At 42.0% G+C, this 19,145-nt stretch overlaps 2 protein-coding genes across 15 annotated transcripts; both read left to right on the forward strand.

Moving 5' to 3' along the window:
- Positions 1 to 1,180: 1,180 nt before the first annotated feature.
- Positions 1,181 to 6,865, forward strand: LOC121544969 (interferon alpha-inducible protein 27-like protein 2B). 14 transcript variants are annotated; one of them, XM_041855257.2, is made up of 11 exons: positions 1,181 to 1,211; positions 3,029 to 3,189; positions 3,297 to 3,339; positions 3,781 to 3,825; positions 4,272 to 4,367; positions 4,986 to 5,030; positions 5,229 to 5,390; positions 5,561 to 5,695; positions 5,777 to 5,923; positions 6,259 to 6,390; positions 6,496 to 6,865. In XM_041855257.2, the coding sequence occupies exons 1-11, from the start codon at positions 1,199 to 1,201 to the stop codon at positions 6,615 to 6,617; spliced, it is 1,101 nt and encodes a 366-aa protein (XP_041711191.2). In that variant the 5' UTR covers positions 1,181 to 1,198; the 3' UTR covers positions 6,618 to 6,865. The 14 variants fall into 14 exon arrangements, with proteins under 14 accessions (XP_041711191.2, XP_041711183.2, XP_045065084.1 ...); XM_041855258.2 differs by lacking the exon at positions 1,181 to 1,211 and adding an exon at positions 1,516 to 1,782; XM_041855256.2 differs by lacking the exon at positions 1,181 to 1,211 and adding an exon at positions 1,516 to 1,666 and having other exon boundaries at positions 2,691 to 3,189.
- A 10,668-nt stretch (positions 6,866 to 17,533) lies between these two features.
- Positions 17,534 to 19,122, forward strand: LOC123480959 (regulator of nonsense transcripts 1-like). Its single transcript, XM_041855262.2, has 2 exons — positions 17,534 to 18,971; positions 19,079 to 19,122. The coding sequence occupies exons 1-2, from the start codon at positions 18,503 to 18,505 to the stop codon at positions 19,102 to 19,104; spliced, it is 495 nt and encodes a 164-aa protein (XP_041711196.1). The 5' UTR covers positions 17,534 to 18,502; the 3' UTR covers positions 19,105 to 19,122.
- The last annotated feature ends 23 nt before the right edge of the window (positions 19,123 to 19,145 follow it).

Genomic DNA, 19,145 nt, shown 5'->3' on the forward strand with positions numbered 1-19,145 from the left:
GATTAGTCCCTACACCCAAACGAGGGCATTGCGTTCATCCACCTCTGGCCTGCTGGCTCCCCTACCTCTGCGGAAGCATAGTTCCCGCTCAGCCCAGTCAAAACTGTTCGCTGCTCTGGCACCCCAATGGTGGAACAATCTCCCTCACAACGCCAGGACAGCGGAGTCACTCACCACCTTCTGGAGACATTTGAAACCCCACCTCTTTAAGGAATACCTGGGATAGGATAAAGTAATCGTTCTACCCCCCTTACCCCAACCCAAACCCCAACCCAAAAACAAACAAAAAAAAAAAAAAAAAACATTGTGAAGTGGTGATCCCACTGGCTATAAGGTGAATGCACCTATTTGTAAGTCGCTCTGGATAAGAGCGTCTGCTAAATGACGTAAATGTAAATGTAAATGTAAATGTTGAAAAAGTACCCAATTGTCATACTTGAGTAAAAGTATAGATACTTTCATAGAAACTTACTCAATTAAAAGTGAAAGTCAGCCAGTAAAATACTACTTGAGTAAAAGTCTAAAAGTATTTGGTTTTAAATATACTTAAGTATCAAAAGTAAATGTAACTGCTAAAATATACTTAAGTATCAAAAGTAAAAGTATAAATCATTTAAAATTCCTTATATTAAGCATAGCATAGGGCACCTTTTTCATGTTTTTTATGTATTTACGGATAGCCAGGGGCACACTCCAACACTTGCACACTATTTATAAAAGATGCATTTGTGTTTAGTGAGTCCGCCAGCCCAGAGGCAGTAGGGATGACCAAGTGTTCTCTTGATAAGTGCGTGAATTTGACCATTTTCCTGTCCTGCTAAGCATTCCAAATGTAACGAGTACTTTTGGTTGTCAGGTAATGTCACGCCCTGGCTCTGGGGACACTTGTTTGTTGAGCCAGGGTGTGAGTTTCCTTTGTCGATTCTAGTTGTTGTGTTTCTAGGTTGGCCAAAGTGGTTCTCAATCAGAGGCAACTAGTGTCAGCTGTTGCTGGTTGTCTCTGATTGGGAACCATATTTATTCAGTCTGTTTGCCACAGTGGGGTGTGGGATCTTGTTCCGTGGTGGTGTGTTTATTGTAACCAAGGACGTCACGTTATCGTTTTGTTCGTGTATCATTAAATAAATAAATAAATAAATAAATAAATAAATAAATATGTTCACCTTCCACGCTGCGCCTTGGTCCTCCTCTCTTCCCGATGATCGTGACAGGTAAAATGTATGGAGTAAAAAGTACAATATTTTCTTTAGGAATGAAGTGAAGTAAAAGTAAAGTACAGATAACCCCCAAAACTACTTAAGTAGTACTTTAAAGTATTTTTACTTAAGTACTTTACACCACTGATGGTTTCTTATGTTCGCATGTACGGGCCTCAGGTCTCTTAGTTATGCCCAACGTTATTAATGAACAATACATGTTTTTCTTGACCAAATGCGACACATCTAATTTCCTTACAGTCAAAAAACCACACTAATCGCTTTGTCTGCATAGCGTCAACTTTCACCCAGGACAAAGTGCAGAGTTTTATCTCTCGCTTCACATACCCCACTCTGGCTGTAATCCTACACTAATTTCCCAGAAATGATTGCTGGGCGGAGGATCTCGTTCTTGAAGCTGGAAAGTGAAAGTAGAAAAATCATTATAGAACGCTGCTTGTAGTTTGAAGGTAAACATTATCATAGGTTTGTAAACCGTGTAAAGTTTATTATCGTCATTATAACCAATGTGGGCTATACCTCGACCAATCGGATTACGTCCATGTAGGGTGGTCGGCAGGAAAATGTTGAGTACAGATTATTATTATTATAACTGTTATTGAGTAAATGTATTTATTGGTTTCTTTCCATTTTGATAACAGATGAAAATGTAATGAATTGAAGGTGAGGGCATCAATCATCGCTGCATATTTTTTATTGGTTGTCAGGGTATTTAAGATACACAGTCCTTCATTGCCAAGGTAATGGCGTAACAGAACTCTCTTCTCTTCGTCTGGCAAGCCTCTTTCTCTGCCCTGTGTAATGTACAATTCAAAATAGTTTATCCAATTCAAAATAGTTTATCCAGTCATTCCAAGGATCCTGCGGCTGACCGGGTACCAGCAGAAATATTTGTTGAAGTAAAAATCGAAATGTATAGATTTTAAGGTTGTGTTTAGGGGTGGGGTGGGGTCACGCCAATTTTTTATTTTTATGGGGTTGTCAGAAATTCTGGTGGAAAAAATGTGGTACTGCAGCTGAAAACGTTTGAATACCACTGACTTAAAGTAATGTATGTGTGTGCAAGAAGACCGATCAGTTGTAGCTTACTTGTGCTTACTTTGTGTTTTCAATATTAAAGTTAGTCATTTGTAATTTAGGGGTGTGCTTTCATTATTCAACTAGGTCATTTGTTATAGATGTGTTGTTTCCAGATTCAATGTGGTCATTAGTTATTCGATGCGTGGTGATTTGCTTTTACAGTGGACGAGTTATGTTTCAAGGTTCTTTATGACCATTTGTTATTAGATGTGTTCCGCATTCAAGATTTGTTGTGGTCATTTTATATTTTAATTGTGGCACAAATAATGTTACTTATACAGTACCTTCCTTTAACTCTATAGAGTTCTAACTTGTGCACTTTGCCCAGCCTTTTGAAATGTGTGTGTCATGAGAGAGAGTCAAATGTTGTAACTTTTCTCCCAATGTTTGCAGTTTGCATCAAAGTTCCATACGAAGTTGCACCTACCCTGACTGAGAATTTGAAGCCCAACGTGGTTAATCACAAGGCAAACGAAGATGGCGCCAGAATTAGACTTGTCCCCACCAACCATGTTTCTGCTGGTACCCGGTGAGCCGCAGGAGCCTTGGAATGACTGGATAAACTATTTTGAATTGTACATTACACAGGGCAGAGAAAGAGGCTTGCCAGACGAAGAGAAGAGAGTTCTGTTACGCCATTACCTTGGCAATGAGGGACTGTGCATCTTAAACACCCTGACAACCAATGAAACATATGCAGCGATGATTGATGCCCTCACTGTTTACTTCAGTAATGCTCAGAACCGTCAGGAGCCTCAGGACCGTCAGGAGCCTCAGGAGCCTCAGGACCGTCAGAAGCCTCAGGAGCCTCAGGCGCCTCAGGACCGTCAGGAGCCTCAGGACTGTCAGGAGCCTCAGGACCCGGATGATTCACAAAGAATCAAACAGAACAGTGAGTCAAACAGAACTTCCCAAAACGTTCACAATTCTGACCATCAAAATGGGAGCACAATATTCAACATTTGTACTAATAGCAACAATCACCCATCATGTTTTAAGGTCATAAATACTTCAGAAAAAAGTAATAGTTGGCCAGGGATTGGTAAGTACACGACACTTTGGGAATTGACCAAAACAAACATCGATTTAATAACAGAACATAATGTGTTGAATCCAGGTCACAGCACCATGTCTGTATCCATCCAAGTATTAGCCCACTGAGCTAAAGCCCACCAAACTCACAAAGCCAACTCCATGACACTCATAGGTGGGATTCAGTATGACCAGCAATCCTGGAAAATATCCATGATGATGTGTTTTGTGTCATGGATATTTTCCAGCTAGTAGATGTAGGGTTTCTATTAGGATAGCTGTGAGGCTCTAGTGTGCAATGTAATGATATGTTGGGATTATATGAAGGGTGGATTGATGGGCTACTCTTGTGGATTAGGTGAATTACTAGTTGACTTGCTCGCTAACACATACATTAACTTTGTCAACAAGCAGGTTATCATAAAATAGTAATATTTTATTTTCTATTTAGGAAAAAGGATGTTTGTTACAGGAGCAGCAGCAACAGTGGGAGCAGGTAAGATCATGTATTTAGTCAGCATGAATATTCTATTTGATCCAATAACTCCACTAATCTGATTTGTCTGTATTATCTTTGTTGATGTTTGCTAAAAAAAACAAAAAACACTTTGTGGTCAAAATCCATTGTAAACATACTTTTGATAAGTTCAAACAAAGTAAATGGAACAATAATTGCCAGAATAAGAAACACAATATAAATGGAACAATAATTGTCAGTATAAGAAAAGCAATCTCTAGTCTTTGCTCTGAACATTATTTGTTAAGCCCTTTCTAGGTGTTACCTTCAAATAATTTCACAGATGTGTTAGGCCTAAATGACAAAAGAAAGTACTAAGTCATTCAAATTATAGTGATACCATTGTCAAACCCCCTATAACAGGGAGCCATTTATGTTTTTGGTTGCTTGCTCGTTGCATGTTCTTGTCTGCTGGGCCTTCACAGCTGCGGCAGTGGTGGGGGCACCAGTTGCCCTGGGAGTGGCAGGATTGACTACTGTTGGGGTTGCTGCTGGAGCAACTGCAGGGGGCGCCGCAGTAGGTAAAATCAAAGAAAGCTTTAATGGCATGATGGAGTAAACAAAGCCAATGGTAGTGTTTGTGATTATAGTGTTTAGATCATATGACTTATTGAGTAGAATTGATCATTGATGATTGACTTAGTCGTTTTTTTTCTTTGCTCTGATAATGTAAGGATGTGTATTTTGTGTGTATCCATTTTGGGTCACCCATGTTCCTCAACTATTAGCCCACTGAGCTAAAGCCCACTAAAGTCACAAAGCCACCTCCATGACAATAGGTTTCAAGTGGTATTCAGCATAACCAGAAGTCCTGGAAAATATCTATGATGATGCGTTTTGTGTCAAAAAGCATAATCATAGATTTTTTCCAGGAAGTAAATATAGGCTTTCTATTAAGATAGCTATGAGGCTTTTGTATGCAATGTATATCATTATATTTTGGGACTATATGAAGGGTGGACTGACGGGCTAGAACATTTTTCTTGAGTAAAAGCCCTTTTAACCTTTCGAATCCAAAATGGTGAGTACCTAGTTTACAATCAACAACCAAGGTTACTCTGATGGATTGGGTGAATTACAAGTTGAGTTGCCATAAAAGGAGGTTATCATAAAATAGCAATATTTTCTTTACCATTTAGGAAGTGGTACAATTGCTGCAGCAGCAGCAGCAACAGTGGGAGCAGGTAAGATCATTTATTTAGTTAGCATGAATTTAAATGATCAATTACCAGCTTCAAATAATTTTACAGATGTATTACTACTTTGTTTTGTCGTTTATGCCTAACAGTCACATGACAGTGATGCTATTGTCAACCTCCTATAACAGGGGGCTAGGTATGTTTTTGGTTGGTTGCTCAAGTGTTTCTGCTGGGCTTTCATAGTTGCGACAGTGGCAATGGCACCAGTTGTCTTAGGAGCGATAGGATTCACTGCTGGTGGGATTGCTGCTGGATCATATGCAGCAAGCATGATGTCTGCAGCGGCCGCGGTAAATGGAGGTGGGGTAGCAGCAGGGGGTCTTGTTGCTGCTCTACAGTCAGCAGGTAAATACGAAGAATGCTACAATCCTTCGATGAAATAAATAAAGACAATGGTGGAGTTTGTGATATCATAACTTACTAAATCATATGACTTGATATCATTTATCATTGATGTTTGGATTTGCTTTGTTTTTTATGTGGGACAGTGACAGATGTGTATGTGGTGAACCTAGGTGCTGCAGGCCTTTCAGGAGTGGCTACAGCGGCGGCGGGAGGTGTTGGAGCGGCAGTTAGTGGAGCCGTGGGATGGCTGGCCGCAGGAGCAGGGTTCTCAGGAGCGGCAGCGGCTACTACAGCAACTGCGGCAGGTATGTGAGTGGCAGTGCAATGTAAGGAAGTTCGTATCTCATGTGTGGGATAGTGACGTGTGTGGTCTTCTCTTGGTGCAGCAGGGCTCTCTGCAACAGCTACAGCAGCTGTGGGAGGTGTTGGAGCAGCAGTTGGGGGAACAGCGGGATGGCTGGCCTCAAGGACTAGGACACCTGAAAAGGAGGAAGGAGAAGAGACAGGAGCAGCTACAGCAGCTGCTGCAGGAGGTTTGTCAGATTTATTTATCATTGATAAATTGGTCATGTAAGTCAAATTAATGTTTGGCCTCTAGAGCCAAGGACTGTATAGGATAAGGCTGGTTCATGTAGGTAAGCTACCACTATGGGGCAGTAGTCAAAGTGCAAGCAGTAGTTGTCACTTAATTGCATACACGAAAAGACAAGGTACTTTGGTAGGTAAGGTAAAGGCTTGATCAGGTGTGGTGAGTTGCAGGGAGGGGGCGTGGCCAGAAGGTAATTGGGATAAGAGCCATGACCCTTCACAACAGTAAGGATGTTTGTATCTCGTATGTGGGACAGCAATGTGTGTGTTCTTCCTCTAGGTGCTGCAGGGCTTTCAGGAGAGGCTACAGAGGCTGTGGGAGGTGTTAGCGCAGCAGTTGGTGGAGCGTCTGAAGAGGAGGGAGGAGTCAAGGAGAGAGAGCTTTCAGGAGCGGCTACAGCGGCTGTGGGAGGTGTGTGAGCGGCAGCTGAGACAGAGTAATTTATCATTTTAATTGGTAATGTAAGGATATTTGTATCTCGTATGTGGGACAGCGATGTGTGTGTTCTTCCTCTAGGTGCTGCAAGGCTTTCAGGAGTGGCTACAGCGGCTATGGGAGGTGTTAGAGCAGCAGTTGGTGGATCGGCGGGATGGCTGTTCTCAAGAATCAGGACGTCTAAAAAGGAGGGAGGAGAGTAGAGAGAGAAGAGAGAAGAGGGAGGATGAGAAGAGATCCCGGAAGAGGGCCCTTTATATAAGAAAACTATGAATGTTACTGCAACATTCATTAAGGGTTTATTAATGATTTCATGATGGTGTTATGAGTGCATATGTATACCCCCTTTGGTGTTGCCAAAACACACATACTGGTATACAGCTCTGGAAAGAAATTAAGAGACCACTGCAAAATATAAGTTTCTCTGGTTTTACTATTTATAGGTATGTGTTTGGGTGAAATTAACATTTTTGTTTTATTCTATAAACTACTGACAACATTTCTCCCAAATTCCCCCCCAAAATATTGTCATTTAGAGCATTTATTTGCAGAAAATGAAAACTGGTCAAAATAACAAAAAAGATGCAGTGTTGTTAGAACTCAAATAATGCAAAGAAAATAAGTTCATGTTCATTTTTAAACAACACAATACTAATGTTTTAACTTAGGAAGAGTTCAGAAATCAATATTTGGTGGAATAACCCTGATTTTCAATCACAGCTTTCATGCGTCTTGGCATGCTCTCTACCAGTCTTTCACATTGATGTTAGGTGACTTTATGCCACTCCTGGCGCAAATATTCAAGCAGCTCTGCTTTGTTTGATGGCTTGTGACCATCCATCTTCCTCTTGATCACATTCCAGAAGTTTTCAATTGGGTTCAGGTCTGGAGATTGGGCTGGCCATGACAGGGTCTTGATCTGCTGGTCCTCCATCCACACCTTGATTGACCAGGCTGTGTGGCATGGCGCATTGTCCTGCTGGAAAATCTGCCCGATTCCAGCCTTGCTGAAGCACCACCAGATCATCACCGCTCCTCCAGCAAATTTCACAGTGGGTGCGAGACACTGTGGCTTGTAGGCCTCTCCAGGTCTCCGTCTAACCATTAGACGACCAGGTGTTGGGCAAAGCTGAAAATTGGACTCATCAGAGAAGATGACCTTACTCCAGTCCTCTACGGTCCAATCCTTATGGTCTTTTGCAAACCTCAGCCTGGCTCTTCTTTGCTTCTCATTGATGAAGGGCTTTTTTCTAGCTTTGCACGACTTCAGCCCTGCCCCTAGGAGCCTGTTTCAAACCGTCCTCGCCGTGCACTTCACCCCAGCTGCCGTTTGCCATTATTTTTGTAGGTGACTTGATGTCATCCTACGGTTGTTGAGTGACATTCGAATGAGTTGGCGGTCATCCCGGTCAGTAGAGAGTCGTTTTCGCCCTCTGCCGGTCTGTAGCTTTGTTGTCCCCAATGTCTGCTGCTTGACCTTGTTCTTATGAACCGCCGTCTTTGAAATTTTAAGGATGAAAGCAACCTGACGCTCACTGTATCCCTTTTTGGCATGGTCAATAGTTATTTTTTGATTAATATTAATTTTGAGGTACTATTAGCACTGTTTTTGCCATCCAGCTGGTCCTATTGCAAGAGGATAGTGATGACCACAGCAGTGGTTTTTATACTTTTCCTCGTTAAATAAGATTTGGTTCAGGTGATCACCTAATCAGTACCTAATTCAGTAGAATGAGGTGTGCCTGTGTTGGAATTCAACAGACACTGGAATGGAATGGCTGTCATACATGTAGAGATGCTGATTTAAGAAAAATTTGCAGTGGTCTCTTAATTTTTTCCAGAGCTGTATATCCACTCAACATGTATTACAAACATATGTATACACACACACTCAGACACACTCAGTCAGTGTAGATGAAAGGGAGGAGACAGGTTAAAGAATGATTTTTAAGCCTTGAGACAATTGAGACATGGTTCTCAGAGGGTGAATGGGCAAGACATAAGATTTAAGTGCCTTTGAACGGGGTATGGTAATGGGTGCCAGGCGCACCGGTTTGAGTGTGTCAACAACTGAAACGCTGATGGGTTTTTCATGGTCAACAGTTTCCCGTGTGTATTAAGAATGGTCCCACAGGACCCAATGGACATCCAGCCAACATGACACAACTGTGGGAAGTATTGGAGTTGACATTGGCCAGCATCCCTGAGGAACGTTTCGACACCTTGTAGTCCATGCCCCGGCGAATTGAGGCTTTTCTAAGGGCAAAATGGGGTGCAACTCATTAGGAAGGAGTTCCTAATGTTTTGTACACTCAGTGTTTAGTACACTAATAAACCAACCTTATTAGAAATACTTTTCTATATGTTATGATTATGCTACCATAATCATTCAATTAACTCAGGTGATCTTAAATTCACTGATGTGAAAGATAATAACACTTTTGGAGACTATAGTGTTTTTTTAGAAGAAAATGTATCTGGCTGCGGTCGGATTCGAACTGGGGACCTTCGGGTCCACTCTTCCCCTTCCTCAAACACAGGAAAAAATATAGTAATTATTTTTCAGCTTATCATAATAAATAATGAATAATAAACGTGTATATACTGTAAAAAGTAATTACTTCTGCTAACTACATTTTTCTGTGGAAACCCGCTGCCTAGAACCATTCCAGTCACCCAACTCAAAGTATGTCAGTGTTTAATACTTAAAGTAATAACAACACCACCCATATGTTTTTTTTTTTTTAGTTCAAATACTTCACTGTTTTGTTTTTTATGAACTTTTTGACACTAAATTGCATTATGTATTCTGAACTAAAAAGATTGAAGTCGCTTGAAGATTAACATTTGTTGTAATGAACATATAAACATTTGGTGTCCCTTCTACTTAACTTATTAACCTTCATTACTAATTTTTGTCAAGTGTAAGTAGTTCTGATTAGTAATTTTCAATGGCTGTGTCTAAATGTTTAACATTGTTTTATGTATTTGCCGATGTTTTATTTGAACCCAACTTAGCGGGCATTGTTGAGCACAGTGCTCATTTCAGTAAGAATTACAGGATGATGCATTAACCTGTCATTAAGACTGGTGCACATGACTTTGTTGTTGGTTGGAATGGCTTGTCTCATTATTGAATGTCAATTTGCTTGACGGTTTTGATATCCGTTCATCATGATCAATTACACCTCATAGCACAGCAAACTGCTTAATACTATTTTAGAAATATACTTTCTTCAAACATGCATACAACATTGTGTAAAAGTATCATGAAGTCTAAACATTTGGAATTACCCACAATACTCTAAAAACTGAGCCACGTGGCACTATTAACTTGCAAAAACATAATAATTCTATATCAGCACAACACAGATAAATCAAGTGTTTTTTACTTAGATATCAATGTGTCTGACTACTACTTTATTATTTAAAGTCAAGATGTAAAACAATAGAATCAAGTAAAAACAACTTATTTAATAAATGTTAGATTGACTTGAAAATATAAAATAATCATAACTTGTAAAAACTCAATAACTTTAGATCAGCAGAACACAGATAAATAAAGTTATATTTACTCGATAACCTAATATGTTTTGTTAACAGTACTCAAAAACAAGTGTTAAGAACATCTGATTGACATCTGAGTGAGTACCTTGATTTGAGTTCTACAGGCAGTTGGAGATGTTTGAGTAACCACTACTCAATTGCTTTAATGAGTTAGGCACAAGTACTTTTTACAGTGTATTATATTATGAAGAAGAACCCTACATTTTCCCCTTTTCCTAATGTTCTCTCTTTTTCATCATTTTCCCCTCCCTTTTCTTCTCCCCCTTACCATTCTTTCTTCCGTCTCCCCCTTCCTTAACATACTATTTTTCCCCAGCTTTGGCGCAAGTCAAGCACTGTTAACAGCCAACAGCTTGAAAATGAAGAGCTACTTCTTTCTTCAGCCTTGCTAACAAACACACTGCTATTGCCTACTAATCATATTGCATAGGCGTATACACCTAAATGTAGGCCTACTTATATGCATTTTTATAATAATCTGCTTTGTCACATATGCGCGTTATTTGACTCGAAAACGATGAGCATTACAACGTGTCCAGTAGGTCGTTTGCACTCTCGTTATCATCCTACAGATGGCAGTATTGCAGTTCTTTTAAAGACGTCTGCAGGACTTCAAATCGACAGTCTTATGTAGGCTACATTTACATGCAGGCTAGCCGCTATGCATTATTATATTCATCCACTTCGTTATGCGTTTTGAATCGAGCATAAGGACCGGCAGTGAACAGTTTTCTCCTCAATAAAAAAGCTTGTTACAATCTATGGTTAAAGTGCACTATCAATTGCGAGTCAACAACTGCTTTATGCAGTGTGTGCCACAGAGAACTGATGATGACAATGATAGCCTACATGACTGCTATTTGACAAATGCAGAAGGCTCTTCGTTAAAAAATAATAATAATTGATAAACCTACATGTTTAAGGACCTGATTTATATTTTTACAATTAAAGCATAACTGTGGGAAGTATGGGGTGCAGAGGGTGCTGCAGCGCCCCCTGAAAAATGTGGACTGATATAGCCGTCTGCAGTGCAGGCAAAACTTTTTTCCATAAACGTTGTCATCAAAGTCTGGCATTCTCTGGATTTATGGTGCTTTCAAGACAAAAAAGAAAGTCAAATCATGACGTCAGTGATCTTCAGGTCGGAGCTCTAGAAAGAGGCCCGAGTTCCCGACTTGGAATTCCGACTTGGATGATGTTCAAAACGTATTTACCTAGTCGGAGCTCGTTTTTTCCCGAGTTCCCAGTTGTCTTGAACTCACTGAAGTCTGAGATTTCCCAGTTCCGAGTTTCCAGTTGTTCTGGATTGACAGCATGGCCAATGTATTCAACCTTTTCTGGCCCATGGTGTTGCGTGTGAATGTTTATCCTCGTTTTTTTCAGAGTTCCCAGTTGTCTTGAAAGCACCACTAGTCAAGGATGCATCAGTGCAATATTGGCACACAGCATTCTGTTACAGACCAATGGAACAAGTACATCTTGAATTTGTAGATTTAAAATATCCCTCTAGTGGCCAGGGTTGACCTATTTTAAGAAATGCCATTGGTTGGTGGGTTTAAAGTATAAGTTATTTCACAGGCTGATGGAGAAGTTGTGCCAAGATATATTCCATAGGCTACCACCTTTTGAGGTTAGCATAGGGCTAACGTGTGCCATGTTATCTGATGGGACCTCAATTCGCTTGAACGTTTGCTACGTTCCGGAACAACTCCAACACTTGCACACTATTTATAAAAGATGCATTTGTGTTTAGTGAGTCCGCCAGCCCAGAGGCAGTAGGGATGACCAAGTGTTCTCTTGATAAGTGCGTGAATTTGACCATTTTCCTGTCCTGCTAAGCATTCCAAATGTAACGAGTACTTTTGGTTGTCAGGTAATGTCACGCCCTGGCTCTGGGGACACTTGTTTGTTGAGCCAGGGTGTGAGTTTCCTTTGTCGATTCTAGTTGTTGTGTTTCTAGGTTGGCCAAAGTGGTTCTCAATCAGAGGCAACTAGTGTCAGCTGTTGCTGGTTGTCTCTGATTGGGAACCATATTTATTCAGTCTGTTTGCCACAGTGGGGTGTGGGATCTTGTTCCGTGGTGGTGTGTTTATTGTAACCAAGGACGTCACGTTATCGTTTTGTTCGTGTATCATTAAATAAATAAATAAATATGTTCACCTTCCACGCTGCGCCTTGGTCCTCCTCTCTTCCCGATGATCGTGACAGGTAAAATGTATGGAGTAAAAAGTACAATATTTTCTTTAGGAATGAAGTGAAGTAAAAGTAAAGTACAGATAACCCCCAAAACTACTTAAGTAGTACTTTAAAGTATTTTTACTTAAGTACTTTACACCACTGATGGTTTCTTATGTTCGCATGTACGGGCCTCAGGTCTCTTAGTTATGCCCAACGTTATTAATGAACAATACATGTTTTTCTTGACCAAATGCGACACATCTAATTTCCTTACAGTCAAAAAAACCACACTAATCGCTTTGTCTGCATAGCGTCAACTTTCACCCAGGACAAAGTGCAGAGTTTGATCTCTCGCTTCACATACCCCACTCTGGCTGTAATCCTACACTAATTTCCCAGAAATGATTGCTGGGCGGAGGATCTCGTTCTTGAAGCTGGAAAGTGAAAGTAGAAAAATCATTATAGAAGGCTGCTTGTAGTTTGAAGGTAAACATTATCATAGGTTTGTAAACCGTGTAAAGTTTATTATCGTCATTATAACCAATGTGGGCTATACCTCGACCAATCGGATTACGTCCATGTAGGGTGGTCGGCAGAAAAATGTTGAGTACAGATTATTATTATTATAACTGTTATTGAGTAAATGTATTTATTGGTGTAATATTCATATGTGTCACCATACTGAATTGTAATTGGATGCATCATACTGTGCAATGATTGGTTAAGACCACCCAGGTGGTGAGGTCATTCTAAGATGATCATGGCCAGAGACACATGGACATGCACGATATAGCTAGTTAATAAAGAGCTACGTTTATAAATATCCTGTCGTCCTGCATTTTATTATTTTGTACAAAGCGTACAAAACAAGACATGGTGTCAGAGTAAAAGGACTAAAAGATGGATTTTGCTGGAGTTCCTTCACCTCGAATGGATTGGGGGTCTACAAATCTACCCGATGCATGGCGTAAGTTCAAACAGCATGTGGAGCTGATGTTCACGGGTCCTCTGAAGGAAAGAGGAGAAGAGGAAAAGTGCAGCTACCTGCTCCTCTGGATCGGTGAAAAAGGGAGAGACATTTACAACACATGGACACTTACCGAGGCTGAATCAAAGGTACTGAAAACATACTACGATCGTTTTGAAGCATATGTTTTGCCAAAGACCAATACAATTTTCGCTAGGTACAAATTCCACGAGAAAGTACAAGGCGCTAGTGAATCGTTTGAACAGTTTGTCACTGAGCTGCGTCTGCTTGTGAAAGACTGTGATTATGCAAACAAGGATGAGATGGTCAGGGACCGTATTGTATTTGGAATACAATCACCGCGAGTGAGAGAGAAACTTTTGAATGTTGGATCAGAGTTAACGCTGGACAAAGCTATCGACATAGCCAGATCTCACGAGCTAACACAGGTTCAGATGAAAACCATTTCAGGCGGCAGCATGAGCGCATCACGTGAACAAGCAGTGCACGCAGTCAGGCAGACATCAAAGCACACCTCCAGTGCCCAGAGAGCATGTTTCAGAACGGAGACAGACAGAACTCCAAAACAGAGCGACACAGACTCCAAACGCCCCAAAACATGTGGATATTGTGGATACAAAGTGCATGGCGAACAGGGGAATTGCCCAGCTAAAGGCAAACAGTGTACTAAATGTGGAAAATGGAATCACTTTGCAAAAGTGTGCAGAGTTTACCGTGGAAAAACAGTACATACAGTGAGTGAAGATGAAATGTCAATCAAAGAGTCAAATGCTGATGAACTGTTTATTGATTCAGTGACACAGAAAAGTCAGATATCAGAGACAGAGCAAGCCTTTGCTGACATTGAGATAGGAAGACAAGGCACAGAGCTAAAATTCAAACTAGACACTGGTGCACAAGTAAACATTATTCCTCTGAGTAAGTACAGAAGCTTGACATCTGAGTGTGAGCTACAGCCCACCACGCGCAGACTGACTGGTTATGGTGGTGAACAGCTCCCAGTAAAAGGCACATGCACTCTCAAATGCAAATACAAGGAAAGGGACATGATGTTGGACTTTTACGTTGTTGACACTCGAGCACCTGCAGTGCTAGGTCTTAAAGCATGTTTAGACATGGACCTTATCAAGCTAGTTTTATCAGTGACAGCACCAGTAGAGATAGAGAATGTCATGGAGGAGTTTGCTGATGTTTTTACAGGAATAGGACTATTCCCAGGAGAATGTACCATTCACCTTAACCCAGACGCAACCCCCTGTGATCTACCCACCGAGAAAGATTCCACTTGCTCTCCGCGCCCGTCTGAAGAAAGAGTTGGAGAGCATGGAGCAATCTGACATCGTCACCAAGGTTACAGAACCGACGGATTGGGTCAACGCGTTAGTGGTGGTGGAGAAACCACGGACAGGCAAGCTCAGAGTATGTCTCGACCCAAGAGACTTGAACAAGGCTATCAAACGCCCCCATTACCCCTTACCGACGCTAGATGGCATCACACACAAGCTAGCGGGCGCACGCTACTTCAGTGTCATGGACGCCAGATCAGGCTACTGGGCTATCAAGCTCACAGAAGAGTCATCTAAGCTCACAACGTTCAACACACCGTTTGGACGCTACAGGTTCCGTCGCCTGCCTTTTGGGATTATCTCAGCCCAAGACGAGTTTCAGCGAAAGATCGACGAGGTGTACGAAGGCCTTGACGGAGTCGTGGCAATTGTGGACGACATCCTTGTCTATGGTCGAACCAAAGAGGAACACGACAGAAACCTCAGCGCGATGCTGCAAAGGTCCCGCGAGAGAGGAGTCCGGCTCAACCCCGAGAAGAGCACAGTCGGCGCTACAGAGGTCAGCTACTTCGGGCATCTTCTCACAGCGAATGGAATCAAGCCAGATCCGCAGAAGATCTCAGCCATAAAGGAAATGGAGCCACCAAAGAACCGCGCAGAGCTGGAAACAGTGCTTGGCATGGTCAACTACTTAGCCAAGTTCGCACCCAGCCTCTCCAATGCTAATGCACCCCTGCGTCAGCTGCTAAAGCAGTCCAGTGAGTTCCTCTGGGACAACCAACACGACATCGCTTTCCAGAAAGTGAAAGACTTGATCACGAGAGAACCAGGACCAATCCTTGCCTACTACGACCCCAACAAAGAGCTCAGACTCCAGGTGGACGCGTCAAAGTATGGACTAGGGGCAGTGCTACTGCAAGAAGGAAAACCCATCGGCTACGCTTCCAAATCTCTCACAGACTGTGAAATCAACTACGCTCAAATCGAAAAGGAGCTGTACGCCATTCTGTTCGGATGTAAGCGTTTCCATCAGTATGTCTATGGACGACAAGTCATTGTGGAATCAGACCACAAGCCCCTCGAGTCAATCATGAGGAAACCGTTAGCCGCAGCCCCGCCAAGGCTACAGAGAATGATCCTTCAACTACAAAAATACGACTTCACAATCACTCACCGTCCAGGCAAAGACATCCCTGTCGCAGACACACTCTCCAGGAAGTTTCTTACCTACAAGGACAGCAGCCTCAGTGAAGGCATGGACATGCAGGTGCACACTGTGTAGAGCAACTTACCAGTTAGTGACACAAAACTGAAGGAGATCCGAGCAGAAACAGAAAAAGACACACAACTCACACAGCTGAGGAAAGTCATACAGTCAGGATGGCCTGAGGAGAGGAGAAAATGCCCTCAGAGCGTCTCAGAGTTCTGGAACCATCGTGACGAACTATCACAGATCAACGGAATCATTTTCAAAGGAGAGAAAATCATCATTCCTACCAGTCTCAGAGAAGAGATTTTGACAAAGATCCATGCTGGACACATGGGCATGGAAAAGTGCAAACAGAGAGCACGGGACATTTTGTTTTGGCCCGGAATGTGCAAACAAATAGAGGACATGGTTGGTAAATGCCCCACCTGTCTTGAACGACGCCCCTCGAACACCAAAGAGCCAATGTTACCTCACCGTATCCCAGACCGACCCTGGCAGGTCGCGGCAACCGATCTGTTCACGTGGAACAACGAGGACTACATTATAACAGTGGACTACTACAGCAGATACTTCGAACTCGACAAGCTTCACAGCACCACATCTGCAGCTGTGATACACAAGCTGAAAGCAGCCTTTGCCAGGCATGGCATTGTAGAGACTTTAATATCTGACAATGGGCCCTGTTACAAATCAAATGAGTTTGAATCCTTCACAAAAGCATGGGAGTTCACACACGTCACCACAAGCCCACATTACCCTCAAAGTAATGGCCTTGCTGAAAAATCTGTGCAGATCGCTAAATCACTCATGGACAAAGCAAAAGCAGACAAGAGAGACCCCTACCTCAGTCTCCTTGAATACCGCAACACTCCAGTTGACAACTTCAAATCACCAGCCCAGCTGTTGATGAGCCGCAGACTTCGCTCAATCCTCCCCAGCACCAACCAGCAGCTGCAACCTGAGGTCGTCAGCTACAAGGAAGTGCATGCAAAACGTGCACAGAGACAGCAACAGCAAAAGCGATACTACGACAGGTCAGCCAGACCACTGCCACCACTGAACGACGGAGAGTCAGTTAGAATCCAGGAGCATGGCTACTGGAAGCCAGCAGTCGTCATCCAACCAGCTGACACTGAACGTTCATATCACGTTCGCACCGCAGAAGGAGCGGTGTACCGCAATCGTCGTCACCTACTGAACACAAAAGAACAACACACTGACGAGATGAACTGTTCCCCCTGAAAGAGAACGGGATGGACTAAACACAGACACAACACAACATACACCATACTTACCTGCAACACCACAAGAACTGTTGACTGACACAGAAGCATGCTCAGCTTCATATCACACAAGGTCAGGAAGAGAGGTCAAGCCTAGAGCTGTCCTAGACCTGTGAAATGTCAAAGGGGTGTAGGCGGATCGCTGCCCTAAAAGAGTTTCCAGACTGTAAACTTGTTATTGAAAGTTAACTTGAAATGCTTTGGTATTGTATTTGTTTGATATGTTGAGATGTCATTGCTACAGTGAAAAGCTGAGTTGCTGAGAAATATTTGTTCTAAAAATAACAATATGCTGAATCATTGTTTGTCTGTTATGTTGATGCAGTTGGTGCAGTTTAAATGGTTACTTACCTCGAGTTCAAACTACAGAGCATATATTCAAAAGAAACGCTTTATTGTTCCACATATTTTTTCTTTTTTAAAAGAAGGGGGGATGTAATATTCATATGTGTCACCATACTGAATTGTAATTGGATGCATCATACTGTGCAATGATTGGTTAAGACCACCCAGGTGGTGAGGTCATTCTAAGATGATCATGGCCAGAGACACATGGACATGCACGATATAGCTAGTTAATAAAGAGCTACGTTTATAAATATCCTGTCGTCCTGCATTTTATTATTTTGTACAAAGCGTACAAAACAAGACAATTGGTTTCTTTCCATTTTGATAACAGATGAAAATGTAATGAATTGAAGGTGAGGGCATCAATCATCGCTGCATATTTTTTATTGGTTGTCAGGGTATTTAAGATACACAGTCCTTCATTGCCAAGGTAATGGCGTAACAGAACTATCTTCTCTTCGTCTGGCAAGCCTCTTTCTCTGCCCTGTGTAATGTACAATTCAAAATAGTTTATCCAGTCATTCCAAGGATCCTGCGGCTGACCGGGTACCAGCAGAAATATTTGTTGAAGTAAAAATCGAAATGTATAGATTTTAAGGTTGTGTTTAGGGGTGGGGTGGGGTCACGCCAATTTTTTTTTTTTATGGGGTTGTCAGAAATTCTGGTGGAAAAAATGTGGTACTGCAGCTGAAAACGTTTGAATACCACTGACTTAAAGTAATGTATGTGTGTGCAAGAAGACCGATCAGTTGTAGCTTACTTGTGCTTACTTTGTGTTTTCAATATTAAAGTTAGTCATTTGTAATTTAGGGGTGTGCTTTCATTATTCAACTAGGTCATTTGTTATAGATGTGTTGTTTCCAGATTCAATGTGGTCATTAGTTATTCGATGCGTGGTGATTTGCTTTTACAGTGGACGAGTTATGTTTCAAGGTTCTTTATGACCATTTGTTATTAGATGTGTTCCGCATTCAAGATTTGTTGTGGTCATTTTATATTTTAATATTGGCACAAATAATGTTACTTATACAGTACCTTCCTTTAACTCTATAGAGTTCTAACTTGTGCACTTTGCCCAGCCTTTTGAAATGTGTGTGTCATGAGAGAGAGTCAAATGCTGTAACTTTTCTCCCAATGTTTGCAGTTTGCATCAAAGTTCCATACGAAGTTGCACCTACCCTGACTGAGAATTTGAAGCCCAACGTGGTTAATCACAAGGCAAACGAAGATGGCGCCAGAATTAGACTTGTCCCCACCAACCATGTTTCTGCTGGTACCCGGTGAGCCGCAGGAGCCTTGGAATGACTGGATAAACTATTTTGAATTGTACATTATACAGGGCAGACAAAGAGGCTTGCCAGACGAAGAGAAGAGAGTTCTGTTACGCCATTACCTTGGCAATGAGGGACTGCGCATCTTAAACACCCTGACAACCAATGAAACATATGCAGCGATGATTGATGCCCTCACTGTTTACTTCAGTAATGCGCAGAACTGTCAGGAGCCTCAGGACTGTCAGGAGCCTCAGGACTGTCAGGAGCCTCAGGACTGTCAGGACCGTCAGGAGCCTCAGGACTGTCAGGACCGTCAGGAGCCTCAGGACCGTCAGGAGCCTAAGGACTGTCAGGACCGTCAGGAGCCTCAGGACTGTCAGGAGCCTCAGGACCCGGATGATTCACAAAGAATCAAACAGAACAGTGAGTCAAACAGAACTTCCCAAAACGTTCACAATTCTGACCATCAAAATGGGAGCACAATATTCAACATTTGTACTAATAGCAACAATCACCCATAATGTTTTAAGGTCATAAATACTTCAGAAAAAAGTAATAGTTGGCCAGGGATTGGTAAGTACACGACACTTTGGGAAT

Source organism: Coregonus clupeaformis, chromosome 29 (genome assembly GCF_020615455.1).
Source record: "Coregonus clupeaformis isolate EN_2021a chromosome 29, ASM2061545v1, whole genome shotgun sequence".
Taxonomy (NCBI): Eukaryota; Metazoa; Chordata; class Actinopteri; order Salmoniformes; family Salmonidae; genus Coregonus; species Coregonus clupeaformis.